The sequence below is a fragment of the Monodelphis domestica genome, chromosome 5 (genome assembly GCF_027887165.1).
Source record: "Monodelphis domestica isolate mMonDom1 chromosome 5, mMonDom1.pri, whole genome shotgun sequence".
Classification (NCBI taxonomy): Eukaryota; Metazoa; Chordata; class Mammalia; order Didelphimorphia; family Didelphidae; genus Monodelphis; species Monodelphis domestica.
The window spans coordinates 165,118,566-165,136,149 of NC_077231.1; the positions used below are offsets into that span (position 1 = coordinate 165,118,566).

The following is a 17,584-nucleotide window of genomic DNA, read 5'->3' on the forward strand; positions in this document are numbered from 1 at the left end:
ATTAGTTAAAACCTAGATCCAAGGAAGTCTCTTAAAGTGATAGATCAATGTTGGTTTGGAGAAATATTTCTGATCAAGGACTCAAGATACCTTGGTCTTATTGGTCTTATTCCATTTAATGGGTTTTTTTTCAAATCAATTATTTGTATAAACCGGTGATACACTTATTTGTAGGTAACACAAATCTGGGATAGCTATCATGACAGAGATGATGGAGTCAGAATCCAAAAATATCTCATTATCTTAGAATAGGGAGCAAAATCTAACAGCGATAAATTTCAACTTGAGTTCAAGGTACCAATTTTATAAGTGTGGCACTAGATCTCTGCTTTTGTTTGTTTTAAAGTATAGACTGTAAGGTCAACAGAAGTCAATAAGGTAACACAGCAACAGACAAAAATGAACATAACCCCTTGGGATACATTAAGAGAAGTATCATATCCACTGCTGCTGCAACAACTACTAATAGATGACATTTATATAATGCTTTAAAGTTTGCAAAGCACTTTTGACATTTTATCTCATTTTGATCCTCACAACAATCTTGTAAGACAAGTGCTACTATCATCCACATTTTCCATATCAGGAAAATGAAAATCAGAGAGATTTAAATGACAGTCTTTCTCACTTGAAGTCTTGGGCTCTATCCACTCCAGCATATTAACCGTGGTTAACTACAATAAGACTACTGTTTATTATCCTCATTAATCTCCTAAGACTCTTGAATGCTTGGAAATAGCAATGCTTTTTGTTTAATAAGGATGAAATTTATAATTTCTTCCTTTATTAATGCATTCTATCCCTGACTATTCTACTTCTAGCTTCTATAGAAGTAGGTTCATTACCTTGATTGTTCAGCTTTTCTCTGAACTTTTTCCTGCTTTTTCTCCTTTAAAGTACAGTTCTCAAAAGGAGTTGTGGTATAATGCATAGAGCCAGCCACAAAGGAAGGACCTGCCCTCTAACGTATTCATTGCTGTTAATCTCCCTGGGCAAGTCATTTAACTTGAGTTCTCAGATCTCTAGGTAATTCTTAAAAGACATTAAGTTACAGCAAAATCTTAGAAAGACCTGTTTTGGAAGAGGGAGCTTCTTATGGGAATTACTAATAATTTGTTCTATCACATATCATCTTTCCACTGCCTCATACCTCAATGTGCATATCTATAAAATATTAAAAATAACAGAAAATCCAACTTTTACCAATTTTAAAATTGTGAGGACTCATCTGGCTTTGATTCCTCTGTGTTACTTTAGCTGGTACTTCCAAAGTCAACATTTTTTTTTTAAACCCTTACCTTCCGACTTGGAATCAATACTGTGTATTGGCTCCAAGGCAGAAGAGTGGTAAGGGCTAGGCAATGGGGGTCAAGTGACTTGCCCAGGGTCACCCAGGTAGGAAGTGTCTGAGACCAGATTTGAACCTAGGACCCTCCTATCTCTAGGCCTGGCTCTCAATCCACTTGGCTTCCCAGCTGGCCCCCCAAAGTCAACATTTTTATGTTTAAGTTCACTCAATGTTAAATAACAGATCTCTCTAAAAGATTTCTTCAAAGATTCTCACCAAAACCACATTAACTTGTATAAATAGGCATTTCAGGTTATTTGACTTAAGAGCGCCATGATGCCAAAGAGAAAGTAGGGAATTATAGAAAAAATACTAGATGTAAAATCAAAGGACCTCAACTCTAAATGTGGCATTTTTAATTTACCTGAATGACCTTAGATAAGTCATTTCACCTCTGAGTTTTAGTCTTCCTCTATAAAAGGGGAAGAGACAGACTGAGTTATTTCTAAAGTCCCTTTAGCTATTATTTATTCACCTAAAATTACTCAAAAGGAAACTTAGAAGCTAGTGGAAATCAGAAATGTGATTTTCGAGCAATTGCCACAAAACTCTTATTTTTGATCCTCATTATGGTTTGGGACTAAGCCCAGGTTTTCAAAAGCTATATCAACAGACCAAAGTAGGGTAGAAAGAGCTTAGAGAGAACAGGTTTAAGACTATGTCTACTGTCCAAAGGCAAATCTACCTACATAGAAAGTCTCATCACCAGAAGATTGGACTATCACTTTAAATGAGGTCCATGACAAACAGACAAAAAGAACAGTGGCCCCAGATCCTCTGCAGCTCTCCCCACTTGGAAAAGTAAATAAGAAAGGATCAAAAGATTCTAAGAATCCCATAGTTCTTAAACCATTTAAAAATTGATTTAAATATTGGTACTCCTAATGCATGGTCTTTGCTCAATGACTACAAGTCTAGTTATTATTAGAAGAGTTACATATCCTTATTAACATCCTTACTATAAATGAAAACATCAGAAAAAATAGGTATAGCTTATGAAAAGGTCAATCCAAAAGTTTTCCTGAGAAAGAAAAATAAAAGAGATAAATAATTTGGTTTCAAAAGTAGAGTGATATAGTAGAAATGTGATAAGGGATGTTTGATTAACCTCCCTAGGACTCAGTTTTGTCACCTATAAAAAGGAATTAATACTATTCATATAACCTAATAGGATTGTTGTAGGAAAAGCCTGTTGTGAAATTTAAGGTGTTAAATGTGTGTTGTCTTCCTTTCTCATCATCATGTGGTTCAAGGCAATAAGAAATATTTCCTGGGAATTGCTATTTTATCTTGTCACAATGATCATCAGTAAATAAACTATTGTAAAGATAATTAAAAGTAGTGTTAAAAGAGAATTATATACCAGAAGAGGAATGGAATTTCTAAGAATTTGTCAATATTCTCTTACTAAAGTCACCATACACTTAGTTATTTAAATGTAATCGTAGATACAAGAAAAGACAGGAAAAATTATATTGGAATGTACAATTCAGTACCAAGAAATGAAAGAGGTCAAAGGTTTGCAGACTAAGAAGAACCTCTAAATAGCACCAAGCTTATATAAAAATGCTTTTAATAAATCATATCACAACAAAAAGTAGGGCATAATTTCTGACAAATATCAATTTATTATTGTGATCAAGGGATCAAGTGGAACTGAGAAATATAGTACTAATCATCTCTTTTCTTTTACATAATGTCTAACATAGAGTGGGTAAATGATTAAACAAGCTGAAAAAATTCTCATTTTATAAACTGAACTTGAAGATGATTAAAGATTATACCTAGAAAATATTAAGTTTAAGACTAATGAAACTGTACAAAAACTCACATCTGTCTTTTCTCAAACACTTTTGTCAAAATTCTTTCAGTTTAGGGGGCAGCTGGATAGCTCAGTGGATTGAGAGCTAGGTCTAGAGACGGGAGGTCCTAGGTTCAAATCTGACCTCAGACACTTCCCAGCTGTGTGACTCTGTGCAAGTCACGTAACCCCCATTGCCTAGCCCTTTTCTGCCTTGGAACCAATACACAGTCTTGATTCCAAGTAGGAAGGTATGGATTTAAAAAAAAAATCTTAAATTCAGTTTAGAATCTGATAATCTAAACTATTTTGCCAGTCTTATATATAAAATAAACCACTGATTATTTCACAAATTTCAGGGATATCTTTCTAGATACTCTCAAAACATTTATATTTAAATTCAGAATGCATTTTTAATGCAAACTCATATTTAACACAAAAGTTCAAAGGTAGAAAGGTTTTAAAAATTCAAAGGGAAGACATCCCTATGTGTGAGACAAAGGCACTCAGATCTTATATATAATTACAAAGTTATAAGGCATAAAACCCAAATGCAAATTATTTGCAGGCATAAACAAGGCTTTACAATACTTTTATCCAAATATAAACATCTGATATTCTGCAAATTCAAATTATTCCCTGTTCCACACTCCTTGATAAAAACAATGACATTATTATTCTCTAACCGGTACTCAAATTTGAGCTTTCTCTGACTCAAAGCAAGTGTTGATGAGGTTAACTTTTATTTAGAGAGTCTTTTCTAAGCAGCTGAGAAGAGAAAGGGTAAGGGCTCTTTGTAATATGGCAAATCAGGGTACAGCATCAAAAGATCAAAATGCCAGAAGCATTAAAATGCTATATTTTATTAATCTTTTAAGGCACAGCTAAAGTAAGGGAGTAACCCTTAAAGAGGAGGTAAAGGGTATATGCATGTGTGTTTGCATGTAAACATACATATACAAGTTACCTCCTTCTAATCTGAGATAAACAAAGGCTGAGACAGAAATTTTCTGTTTTTGTATCTCCAGATCTTAGCACACTTTAAAATTATATATTTATTCCCTCTATCTTTTTTTTTTCAGGAAGGGATGGTTGTAGATTTGTGGCAGACCTAGTAGGGACAGCAATCAATTTACCTTTTGTTAAGTTGTTCTGCATGAGTTGTCCTCCCTCTACTACCCCACAAAAAAACTAACTGGGTTCAGGAGAAAGGGGCACTGAACTTTTAAATGTTTAAGGCATGACAGGAACTTGAAAGATAATTTCTATTTCATAATCAATCCCCAGATTTGGATTCCTTTATATTATGTGATTATTATTCAACTATTTGAATATGAGGTGAAGACTACTGCATCATATATATAAGTTTATAGGTTGTTGAAGATCCATTGACTACTTTATCCATAGGAATATGAAAACAGCTTCTATGCAAAACTTTTTCTAACTGATTCACTATACAGTGGTACCTTGACACAAAAGTTTAATTAGTTCCATGGCCAAGCTTGTAACTCAATTTGCTTGCTTTGAATCAAATTTCCCCACTTAAATTAATGGAAGTGCAATTAATCTGTTCCAGCCCCCAAAAAACCACACACATTTTTTGTTTACAGGCTTTTAAAATATGAAAATGTACTTTATAAATAACAAATAAATAAATGTATAGATAATAAGAATGTAAAGAAATAAACCTCCAAGGTCATGCAAAGATGCTGGTAGAATGGGCTATCACTTAACATAATTTACTCTCTACACACACAATGCTACAGTTAAAGGCAAAATTGACCTTACACATTACTTATGATATGCAACTTTAATGCTAAACTTGATTGCTATTTTTAACTTATCACTTTCATATTCAAATTCATATTTTCTTCTCTTACTTATCATTTTCTTCATTGAATTTTGGCTGTTTTGCCACACTTTTCTCAATTTCACTTAGAGGCCATTTCAACAAAAGCCTTTCCATGAAGTTTTTTTCTTATTCCCTTTCAGAACATTTTGATAATGTGTGAAACAAGTGTTGTTACACAGATCCAACACACGACCTATTGAAATTTTTTCTGGGCATGTCTTTTCAATACACTGTTCATTTTTCCCCAAATCCTCAACATTTCCTTAATCTCACTTGTACTGATTACCTCATCCACCTCAGGCTCCTCCCCACTAATTTCCTGCAAAACCTCCTTATGCTGCTGCTGCTGCTGCTGCTGTAACTCCTTCAATTCCTCCATCACCAGGACCCCTGGTTAAGTTAAGAAATTTGCCCAAAAATCTGATAATAAAGACAAAAATAATAAAGACAAAAATAAAGAAGAAAACAAAAGCAATTCAACACAGATGCTTATATGGCCAGATAAACACTGAATGAGACAGCTTTGTGTAACTTATGAAACCAAACATTGAGCAGGCTATCTAGTGGAGGGTGGCAGAAGCTCATTATTCAAATATTTGCACCTGACTTGAAGCAAAAATCCGGATCCTGACTGCTCAGACCTTAAATTGCTCACAACTTAAGGTACTCATGTATTAAGGCACCAATGTATTACTTTTGCTTCAATATACCCAAGATACAAAAAAAAATCTCAGCAGCTGGGATCCATTTTCTACTATTCAACTACTCTGCACTAAAACAAATTATGCAACAGAGTTCACTACAAATTCATATTATCTACTCTTTCTCTCTCCCTTCTCCCTCTACATCTTTCCTTCCCCTTAACCCCATTCCAAAATGTCCCTTTCTTCTCTCAGGGTCGCACCTTATAATTTCAGCATCAGACACAATTTCCTTTTTTTACCAGGAACTCCAAGGCCATCTATTTCACTCTCTTTTATCCTTTATTATTTAATATCCTTTACATTTTCACTCTTCTCCTGTGTATCTACCAAAGAAATCACTTTTTAAGTCCTATTTCTTCAGGGGATTTGTTCTGTTTTTTCCTTTTCATTTTCTCCCTATTCACCATCTCCTTAGTACCAAGCTTTGTTATCCTCAAAAAAAATTTTAATTGATGAGATCTATGCTATATAAAAACTATGCTTTTATACTTACCTCTCTTCCCTTTCACTGCCAAGCTCCAACTAAGAATCATATTTGATGCCCCTGATCTCTCACCATATAGTCATTTATTACCCCCTTGAGATAGTTTCTTATTTCAGCACTCCACTGTAACTGCTCTTTCAAATAATTTTGATCAATAATGCCTGAATTGATAAATATGGGGGCCTTTTCTAAGAACTCATCCTCCTTGATTTATTGATTCCCTTTAACAAGATCAATCACTCTTCCTAAAAACATACTCCTTACCTGGCTTTTGTGACACCAGTTCTTCTATTGTTTGGCTTTTTGCTTCTCATTCTCCTTTTAAGTTATCATCTATCAAGTTTCTGTCCTCTTCTTTTCTTTCTTTAGATACCTCCCCCTTAGTGATCTCAAACACTCTCATGGGTCCAATTCTATGAAGATAACTTCCAAACTCATCTATCCAGTCCCAATTTCTATGCTGAACTCTCAATTGTCTGCTGAATAACCACCTCAATCTAGATGAACCATCAATTTCCAAAGTCAATGCATCCCCCAAACCCCTCATTATCTTCCCACCCAATCCCCCCCACCCCCGCCCCAGATCTCTAAATTTCTGTATAAGCCACAACCATCCTTCTAGATACCAAGGTTTGTAACCCCAGAGCGAATTAATTCTTCCCTTTTTCTCATCCCCAAATCAAACTGCCATATCTTCATAATTCAATTTCTACATCTCTCACATCATATCATTTTCCATTCATAAGCCCATAATCCTAGTTTTCCTCTCACCTGGACTCCTGTAATAGCCTCCTAATTGGTTTCCTTACTTCTGATCTATACCTTCTACATCTATCCTCCATACAGCTGCCAAAATAATCATACATCACAACTCCCTATTAAAAAATCTTCTCCAAGAGAAGGCTTATTGTTTCTAGAAGAAAACTCTTTAAAACTTCTACCCCCTTCCAACTTCTATTTATAATTTTATTTCTTATTACTCTTTCACATACTCTATATTTCCTTAAGTTTCTTATTCCTTAAGTTTTCTAATTAATCTTCCACCTCACTCACAAGAAGCAATTTTTCTTGCCTCATTCTTCTAATCTTTAATTTTTTTTTTTGGCTCAGTTCAAATATTACCACCTCCATCCTTAAAAGCTTATTGTCAACTTCCCAAATCCTTCCTTAAATTTCCTTGATTTATAGATTGAAATCCTCCAACAGAGTGTAAACTCAACACAAGGTCTGTTTCATCTTTGTTTCCTGATCACTCAACATAATGCCATGCATTTAGTTAGCAATTTATATTGCCCATTCATAAAATATAGTCCTTTTCAAAAAAATAATACACCTCAGTACAATGACATGAAAATGAATTGCAATATTTTAGATTTATAGAAAGAACCCTGGATTGTTAGCAAGAAGACCACAGTTCTAGTGTTGGTTCTATTCATGTAACTCTTTTGGTGTCCTCTGGGGTCAACAGATAGAACCCCCTCTAAGTCTCATTTTTCTCATCTGCAAAATAGAGACAATGCAGTGGATCTACATGTTTCCTTTCAAGTCTATTACATAATGATTCTACTTCAAATATAGACACACACACACACACATATATATATATATATACACATATATAATTAAGATAGCTATAATAAAATTTAAAAGGCTAAAACAATTTTATGTAGGGGGTAGTAGATGAAAAGTTGAATTTTAGACAAATTTTAAAAGAAGAAAAAGTAAATACTATGGCCTGGGAAAATACATTAGAAAATTCAAATTGTTTTTCTTAAAGTATATGCCCAAATGACTATTATTTATATTGCACCTAAGTTCTTTCTTTACTGCCACGGATATTGCCTGCAAAAGATTTCTTTTGATTTTATGCAGGTTTTGTTATCTTTAAGGAAAAATTCTGACATAATGGCTAAAAACTACGATTTTAAAAACATTGTGTGCTATCTATCTACTCCTAACACTCTTCTAAACTCTTTATTCTTACCTTACATTTTATAACTACAGGGAAAACAGTTAACAACTCAAAAAGGAATAAAAACCTTTATGAAATACCAGTTAGTTATTTTTTTTTAAAAAAAGAACCTCTTACCTGAGCATGAAAATTGGACATAGTCGTTGTCTCTATATCTTTCTTTCCTAATATCTCCATTTTCACTGGTGAATTGGGGAAATTAAATGAAAAGTAGTCTAAAAAGTCAGGTAAATATGTAGCTGCCCCATGAACAATACCCATTACATAGTAAGCTGCAGAGTTTTCATTTTCACTAAAAACCAGCCCCACAAACTCTTCTGCAAACCTCTCCATCTCCACAGGAGACAAGTGGGAGAGTTCATTACTGTAGGCATGGATAACAGATGCACCTCCATTAGGCTGGTGCTCGATATGAATGAGCTGTTTGAACTCCAATGTGTCCAACCTTTTCATTTTATTCTGAACTCTCGGTTCCTTTAATGAGACAAATGGAAACTCACTGTTCTCTGGTATCTTAGACTCATAGTCCTTCTTGGTATCCAAATTCTTTCCAATATAATCCTCAAGATGATCATCTATGATGCCTTTGGCTTCTCGGTCTTCAACATCAGAAAGCAATCCTGAGCAGATGGTCTGAATAGATTTGCTATACATTTTTGGACGCTTCCTTTTTTCACTCTCTTTGTGTTTCTTTTTCTTTTTCTTCTTTACCTTTTTAATTTGTAAGTCTTCTGCATTTGTTTTTGGTTTGTCCTTCCCACCTGTTGGGAAAAATTTGTTTTGAAACTCCTTATTTTAACTGCTAAAATCCCACACCTTAGGTAAAGCATTTTAATTTTTTTAAAAGACACGTTTACTTTGATTGTACTTTGTATTGGGGATTAATAATAATGCTAATTATTATTAATATTAATAAACAGAGTGTCTGAAAAGTCTTAGTGCTTTTTTAAGCTCACTAAACCTGAGTGCACTAATACTTTTGAGACACCTTGTATGCATAAAAAGTTTAAATATCACACCTTAGGTCACAAATATGAAAACAGTACTCATAAATCAAAAGAAAAAATCCACCATAAGTAAAATACAGGGAAAAGATAACTTTTAAAAATAATATCAATACCAATGCTGTGTAGAAAGACATCCATTATTAAAAATTGGAAAACTGCCTTTAGACTCAAACTTGGCCCCACCCTATCCCACCAATTGCAACTAGGAGTGACAGAACATGAAAATGTACAAAGAAATATTTGTAAAACCAGCAAAACAGCAAGAAAAAGGCAATTTGTAAGATACTTGACTTGCCTCTTTCTAAACTGAACTAATTTTGCCTCTATACAGCCTCTTTGGTCCTTCTGTAGCCCTCTAAGTTTCAGGAAGGAACCAACAAAAGGGACAATAGCAGAAATATACTTTACAAAGTCATTATTAATATTTTCTCAACTCTCAGACTGATATAATCAAAAGTTCAAATAAAAAATATATGATCTAAAAATAAAGTATGGGCTAAACAACATGGAAACAAAAAGGGAAGAAATTCAGAATTGTGGCATGGTAGGCTGAACAGATTCACAAGTAAGTCACTTAATTACTAAGCCTCAAGTTTCCTCATCTGTAAAATAGTGATGCCTGCCCTTGATAACTCATAGGACTGCAATATGGATCAAGTAAAAATATAAAATCCTTTCATGTAACAAAGTATAAGATGTTATGTTACACAATTACAAACTGTTTTTACAATAATTTACAATCCATAACTATACCATGTTCTCTCTAAACATGTAACAGAAAATTATATATTTCCTAAAAAAAAGTGTATTTTTTAAAATGATTCACGAGAGTAAATGAAATAAAAATCTAGACGCATTTATTCATTTTCATATGTGTATGACATCCACTTGTCAAACTTCTTGAATTTACCTCAAAATTTCTTTCTGACTTCATTCACCCTTTCTTCTTCAGACTTGTCTCAAATGAAGGCAATTAGAGTAGACAGGTTGTGAAAGTAAAGAAAAAAGTACAAAAGCAAGACACTTCATTTTGGGATACAGTAACATCAGGTCAATAATAAACAATTTGAGCATATTTATAGGGAGACGCTTAGAGAAGGAAAAGTTGGCTGAACAATAAAGATGCTTTCATAGAGCAGAATCCTTAAGAGGTAGTTAGCTTTAAACTCCTTTTCTTTTTAGTCAAGTATGAAGAAAAAAAGTTGAGTGAAATTAGAAAGAAATTTAATGGGGAATTCAAGAAATTCATGGGAGAGGGTCCCATATATGAAAATGAATAAACTCTTTACTTCAGTTATTCTAGTGAATAATATAAGGAAACATAATTTTTCTTTTGAGGAAATTTATACTTTTTGGTTATGTATTTAGAGAAACATAGTAAGGTCCTGATTATAAATTATAGTAAAAACAGTTCATAATTGTGTAACATAATAATTTTGTATATGAAAGCATTTTATATTCTCACTTGATCCATACTGCAATCCTGTTAGTTAACAAGAGCATGCATTGCTACTACAATTTTGCAAATGAGGAAACTTGAGGCTTAACAATTTAGTGACTTGCCCTTAAATCTGTTTAGCCTACCATGCTACATACAATAAATAATTTCCTCCTACATTGTTTTAGTTCATGCTCTCTCCATACCTGGACTACTACAAAAACCTCTGAAACTAGTACTCTTGACACCCTTCTCACTCCTCTCTATCCTGCACAGAGCTGGCAGAAAAAATTTTCTGGATGTAGATTATGTCATTCCCCTCATCAAAAAATGAATTTTTTCTCCTTGCCTACCAAATAATGAATAAACTCCTAAACTGGCAATCAAGAGAACGTCTTACTTTAATTTCTACTACCTCCCTAAACTGAGCCTATGGCCTTAAGTAAATGGCACCATTTCGCATTATCTGAAGAAATGTAAAATCTTTTCTATCTCTAGTGAGGTCCTTACTTCTACCTAGGATGCTCTTCCCTCCTTTATCTCTACCCTTCAAGATTTCACCCAGCATTTAAGCCGTAGCTCAAACTAGAATTCCTCTATAAAGGCTTTCCTGACCTGAAAAATAATTTCATCTTCTTCCAAATATCTATCCCATTTAAATACTGTCTATGCCAATCAAATGAAATTTATTGCAGTATTACTCTACAAACTTCTTAAAGTCAGTGACCATGTCTCTGTGTTCCTACACTGTTGAGTACAATATCTGTAATAGACACATAAAAAAGATTTGAGTGAAAAAATCTACACAATCATAAGTAGAATTTTTTCTCTTATCCTTCTTTCTCACATATATTTAACTGAAATTCTTCAACATCATAAATGTATAGCTTTAACTCAGCAACACACGCACAAAAAAAACCTTCAATTGCCACAATTTTGAGAGGTAACACTAAACAAGTAAAAATTATTTTTCTGTTCTTTATCTTTTACTTTCTATTCTCATGTAAGATTTATTTTACTGGATGTGGTAGAGAAAAGAGAAGCAAAACAGAATAGCAGAACTACTTAGTTATAGTCTTAAATCAATGATAAATAAAAAGTTTGACTTAATAAATTACTAAAGAACATGTTACCCTTGGCCCCTAAAAAAGTGATGCTAGAAGAGCCAATGAAGAAAAAAATTTTTTCTTAACTATTCTTAGACAATTCTTAACATTTCTTAGACTATAAATTCCCTATTGTTCTCACTTTACACAATAACAAAGGAAATATAATGTAGACCTAGGTCTATAAAAATACATATAGGTACTTAAATAATGGTTTTCAAAATGATCATATTGAGTCACTTTAAGAATAAAAATGTCTGAAATCAGGTAAATACTTCAAGATCAACATGGATAAAGAAAACCAGCAACTAATTGTGAATTTTTTTTTAATTATAACAAAATAAAGAAAAATAATAAGCACATGCCTAAGCATATAAAGATAAATTCCCCCTCCCCCAAAAGCCAAGAAAATTTAAAGGTAGTGAACAAATGAGTAAAATACTCTTAAAATGGTTCAGGTCAAATCATGAAATTATAAGTTTGGTTTAAAATTTAGGCAAAATATTAAAACCTTGAGAATTCAAATCTTCAGATGAATATATAACCTCTTATCAATGTGAAATTCAGATATCAAAACAACCAACCATACTTTAATTTAGCAATTTTTAGGAACTGTAATAATATTAATTATGTATCCTAAATGCAAACTCACAAGGAGCTCCCTATAACACTGGGGGAAAAAAAACAAATAAAAAACGAGCAAACTTGTAGTAATTTTTTACAAAAAAATGCTTAACTATCTCAAAGAGGTATATCCCTTCCAACCCATTTTATGCTAACTAAGGATTATAACAAAGGCACAGAGGTAAAAATACAATTTTTGCTTTCAAACTACCCTTAAAGGGATAAATTCCATTTAAAAATCATAGATGTTTTCTTCTACAGTTTTACATGAATTATCTTTTATTCACTTTCTCATGAAATATGCATAGAACTATATGTATGTAAAAATGGGAAATGGTACAAGTAAAATAAGTTACATCCATAAAGATGATTTATTGCAAAATTTTTTAACTTACCCCACCTTAAAATTAAATTGCATAATAATTTTCAGTCAATAGTCATTTCTTTTTTTTTTTAATTCATAACCTTCCATCTTAGAATTACTACTGTGTCTTGGTTCCAAGGCAGAAGAGTAGTAAGGGCTAGGCAATGGGGTCAGTCACAGAGCTAGGAAGTGCCTAAGGCCATATTTGAATCTAGGACCTCCCATCTCTAAGCCTGGTTCTCAATCCACTGAGCCACCCAGCTGCCCCCTCAATAGTAATTTCTAATAGATTCATTATGTGCATTAAACAGAAATCTTTCTAAATATATTAATCTAAAAATCAAAAGTTCCTCACTGTAAATCCAGAGTCAATCATATCTAGAATTCCTTTCCCTTTAAGTCCTAAGGGGTATCTGTCTCTATAACGTATTAGAAAGATGAAGACTATGTAAGTAACTGAGGACTCAGGAAAGGTTAAAGTTCAAAACCACATCTATGATTCTGTTTAGGAGAGTCACAGGGATACAAAGACAAAATATGAACAATTATCTTTGACAAATTTCTCAAAATCACTGATGTCTTTTGACTGAAAGAGGAAGGTTATCCAGGAAAAGAGAGATCTAATTTCGTATCTGATCCTAGTTATTAAAAGTAAATCAGTTTTGATTTAGTCATTATCAATCCAATTATTTTTTTAATTAGCTCTTTCACACTATTTACATCTCAAACTCAACATATCTAAAAACAGAACTCATTCGCCCCATTCCCCCAAACCTTCTCTTTTTTTCCAGGTCATTTTTGTACAAAGGTACCACCAACCTTCCAGGATCACAGGTTTACAAACTTGATGTCCTCTTTGACTCCTAACACAACCAACTTATACATACAATCTGACCCTTCTGTCAACTTACAGAGCCTGATATGTAGGGTCTCAATACCTTATATCTACACTCCTACAAATAGCCTGTTAGTTAGTCTTCCTGTGTTGTCTTTTCCCATTCTAGTCCATCGCATAGATTAAACAAGTTAACTTCCAAGTCTGCCCTATACATTTCAGTGGCTACTTACTACCTCACCAGGATTGAATAAAACATCATCTTTTTGCCTTTTAAAGCCTTTCACAAACTGATCTCTTCCTCTATTTCCAGGATTCTTACACTTTACTCTCACTTCCATGAACCAGTGACACTGACATTTTTGCCTTTCCTCAAAAATGATACCCCATCAATTAACTCTCTGGATTTTCACTGGATGTTCTCAATTCCTTAAATAATCTCACTCTTCATCACTACCTGCTGACTGACTTCCCTGGCTTCTTTCAAGTGCAAACAAAATCAGGAGGGAAGCAACAAACTGGGAAACGATTTTAACAAAATTCTCTGACAAAGGTCTTTCTCAAATATACAAATTATAAGAAATCAAATCATTCCCCATTTGACAAATGGTTAAGGGATATGAATAGACAGTTTTCAGATGAAGAAATCAAAACTATCAATAATCATATTAAAAAATGTTCTAAATCCCTCCTGATTAGAGAAATGCAAATCAAAACAACTCTGAGGTACCACCTTATACTTAGCAGAGTGGCCAATATGACAGTAAAGGAAAATAATAAATATTGGAGGGGATGTGGCAAAACTGGGACTCCAATGCATTGCTGGTGGAGTTGTGAATTGATCCAACCATTCTGAAATGTAATTTGGAATTATGCCCAAAGGACTTTACTACTCCTAGGTTTGTATCCCCAAAAGAATTTTTTTAAAATGGGAAAGTTTCTGTTTGTACAAAAAATATATATAGCTGGCTTCATTTGTGGTGGCAAAAAAAAAGGAAAATGAGGGGGTGTCCCTTAATTAGGTAATATCTGGAAAATTTGTGGTATATGATGATGATAGGATACTGTTGTGATGCTATAAGGAATGATGAACTGCTTAATTTCTATAAGAAGTAGAAAGAGCTACATGAACCAATGTGGAATGAAATAAGCAGAACCAGGAGAACATTGTTCACAGAAACTGAAACACTGAGATGATCAAATGTGACTGACTTTGCTACTAAAAGCAATACAATGATCCAGGACACTCCTGAAGGACTTATAAGAAAGAAACCTATCCACATCTAGAGAAAGAATTGTGGGAGCAGAAAACCAGAAGAAAAAATGATTCATCATTTGTTTATATGGATATATAATTTGGGGTTTTGGTTTTAAAAGATTGCTCTATTACAAAAATGAATAGTATGGAAACAGGATTTGGGTGATATATGTATACCCCAGCAAAATTGCTTGTCCACTCTGGGAGGGGGAAAGGAAGAGGGGAGGAAGAAAATAAGAATCACATAACGATGGGAAAAAAATTAAAAAATAAAAAAGACAGTTCAAATGCTCCCTTCTATGAAAGACACTTATCAATAATCCCAGGTGCTTCCCTCTGAGATTACTTTCCATTGATACTATAACATATTTCTTTTTTACTTTTTTTGGAATGTTGCCTCCCTTATTAGAATGTATGCTCCTTAGGTGCAAGGGGGTCATATTTTTGCCTTTCTTTTCCCAGAGTTTAGCACAATGCCTGATTATTCAGTATAAGGGCTTAATGTATGCTTGTTGGTTCACTGACAATACTTCAAAATTTACACGAGTCTTTATGGTTTGTGAGGTAATGTGAATAATAGTATAATTTCCAAATGAGGAATTTGAAGCTCTGGGAGGTTAACTGATCTTATTATGAATACAGTCTGTGTGTATGAGGTCTCATGATTTCAAGAGTCTTGGTCTATCTACTATGCTATCCCTGCCTCTCATAAACCATGTTATTTACTTTTTGTCAGAGAGGAAAGAAAATTGGGGAGGCAGGGGAAGAAGAGAGGAGAGAAGGAAGGAGAGAGAAAGAGAGAAAGAGAATAAAATGTATAAATCATGTACATACATATTATAAATTTATATTTCTACTGTATTAATTTTTTGTTGCTATATATTAGTTACATAGGATTTTACATGATTTCTAGAAAAAGGAATTTGTATAGGACAGGATCAGCAATCATTTTACTCTTAATAAGTCAGCCCTCAGGTGTCATTCTTATTCCTTTAAATGTCTATTAGTACAAGTGGATATATCAGTAAAGGGAACAAGAGGGAAAGGGGGAAAGGAAAAGCAAGCAATCAATGTGATAAAGGAGAAAAGAAGGGGGAAAATACATAAGGAAAAAAGTAATTGCCTTAGATATTACTTAACACACAGACAACAAAAGACTTATCCCTAATTGCAATATCCCAGACTGCAAATAATCTTCAGAAATATTCATGTACTATTTCTTGCTTTGAAAATAAAGACTGACAATTTTTGCTGCAGCTAAAGAATGATAATTTGATTCGTTTCATAAGCATCTTTCCATCGGGAATGATGGGGAAATAATTAAAAATAAAACATAATGGTTATTTCTAATAGTTGCTGTACTTGGCATTAGACATACCAGAAATGCATTCTTAACACGGAAAACAAACTACTACAGAACACAAATATTAGAACCGAATTTAGTATTCCTAATGCTTTCACAATTATGTTTCAATAGCAACCCTTCACTGAAAGCTAACAACTTTCCTCTTTTCTTCTTAGCTAAGAATTCCACATCTGAAGAAAATTTAATTATTGGCATTTAAGTCTCAAATCTATTTCAGGCTTTAAAAAAAAAACCGAATTATTTTTTTCATTTCAAACATCATCTTCTGAACATTATCTTACTACTGTTTCCAATTTAACAGTCAAGGATATGCACAATACAACTGCCAAAGTAGTTTTCCTAATGTGTAGGTCTGACCAACTCACTCCTTACTCAATAAATTCCAACAGTTCCCAATTACTTGTAGAATCAAATGCAAACTCCTTTATTTAGCACTTAAAAGACATTAACAGTCTGGCCCCTTTCTTTTCAGTCTTTTTACATTTTACTTCCCTTTATACACTCTATGGCCCAGTTAGAGTGGTCCATTTGCTGTTCCTCACACATTATGTACGATCTCCCAGTGAATGACATGTCTTATCTTTGACTAACTCCCATGATGGGAATACACTCCTTCCTCACTCCTACCTATGATAATCACTAGTTTCCTTCAACACTCAGCTCAAGCACTACAGCACTACCTCCTGTAGAAAACCTTTCCTGATCCCCTTCAACTGTTAATGCCTTTCCCTATAAGCTCATATAGCAATTTAAGTTTTGTGCTGTCTTTTCCACTAAAATGTAAAGATGAAACATGCTACCTATCTCCAGACAGAGAGAAGACCGACCCAGAGTTCAGATTGAAATCTAATTTTTGTTGGATATGGCCAATGAAGGAATTTGTTTTGCTTGATTATACATGATGGTAACAAGTTTTAATTTTCTTACTTTCTCAATGCAAGGGTATGGGTGCCCTACAGAGATGAGGGAAGGGCAGGAAGGAAAAAAATTAACTTAAAAATTAAATTTCAATTAAGAACTAGGCTCAAATCAAGCTTTTAGCCTCTAGATGTGCCCCTGATGAGTCACTTAACCTCTCTTGGCCTCAGTTCCCCAACCAGAAAATGAAGGAATTGGACTAAGCAACTTCTAAGGTTCCTTCTAACTCTAAAATCTAGATTCTTAAGATCTTAGGGCCATTTTAGCTTTTTCTTTATATACCACCAGCACTTAGCACAATGTCTGGTATACAATGAGCACTTAATAAATGCTTTGCTAACTGAACTGACTTCACAAAATTTATACCACTATGAGTTTATGTGGGTGAATTAGGGAATAATTATTTAAGTCAGTAGGCTAAAAATAATCATTTAAAGTGATATAAACATCTATCATTTGCTGATGTCAGATCAGATTTGACTAGTTAAAACTACACAAAGAGACTAA

At 33.6% G+C, this 17,584-nt stretch overlaps 1 protein-coding gene across 1 annotated transcript in view; it reads right to left on the reverse strand.

Moving 5' to 3' along the window:
• The window catches only part of RSBN1L (round spermatid basic protein 1 like), a 111,685-nt gene that overhangs the window by 51,077 nt on the left and 43,024 nt on the right, over positions 1–17,584 (reverse strand). The window contains exon 3 of the mRNA XM_001370926.4: positions 8,279–8,922. Within this exon, the coding sequence (XP_001370963.1) occupies positions 8,279–8,922 (644 nt within the window). The remainder of the gene's footprint in view (positions 1–8,278; positions 8,923–17,584) is intronic.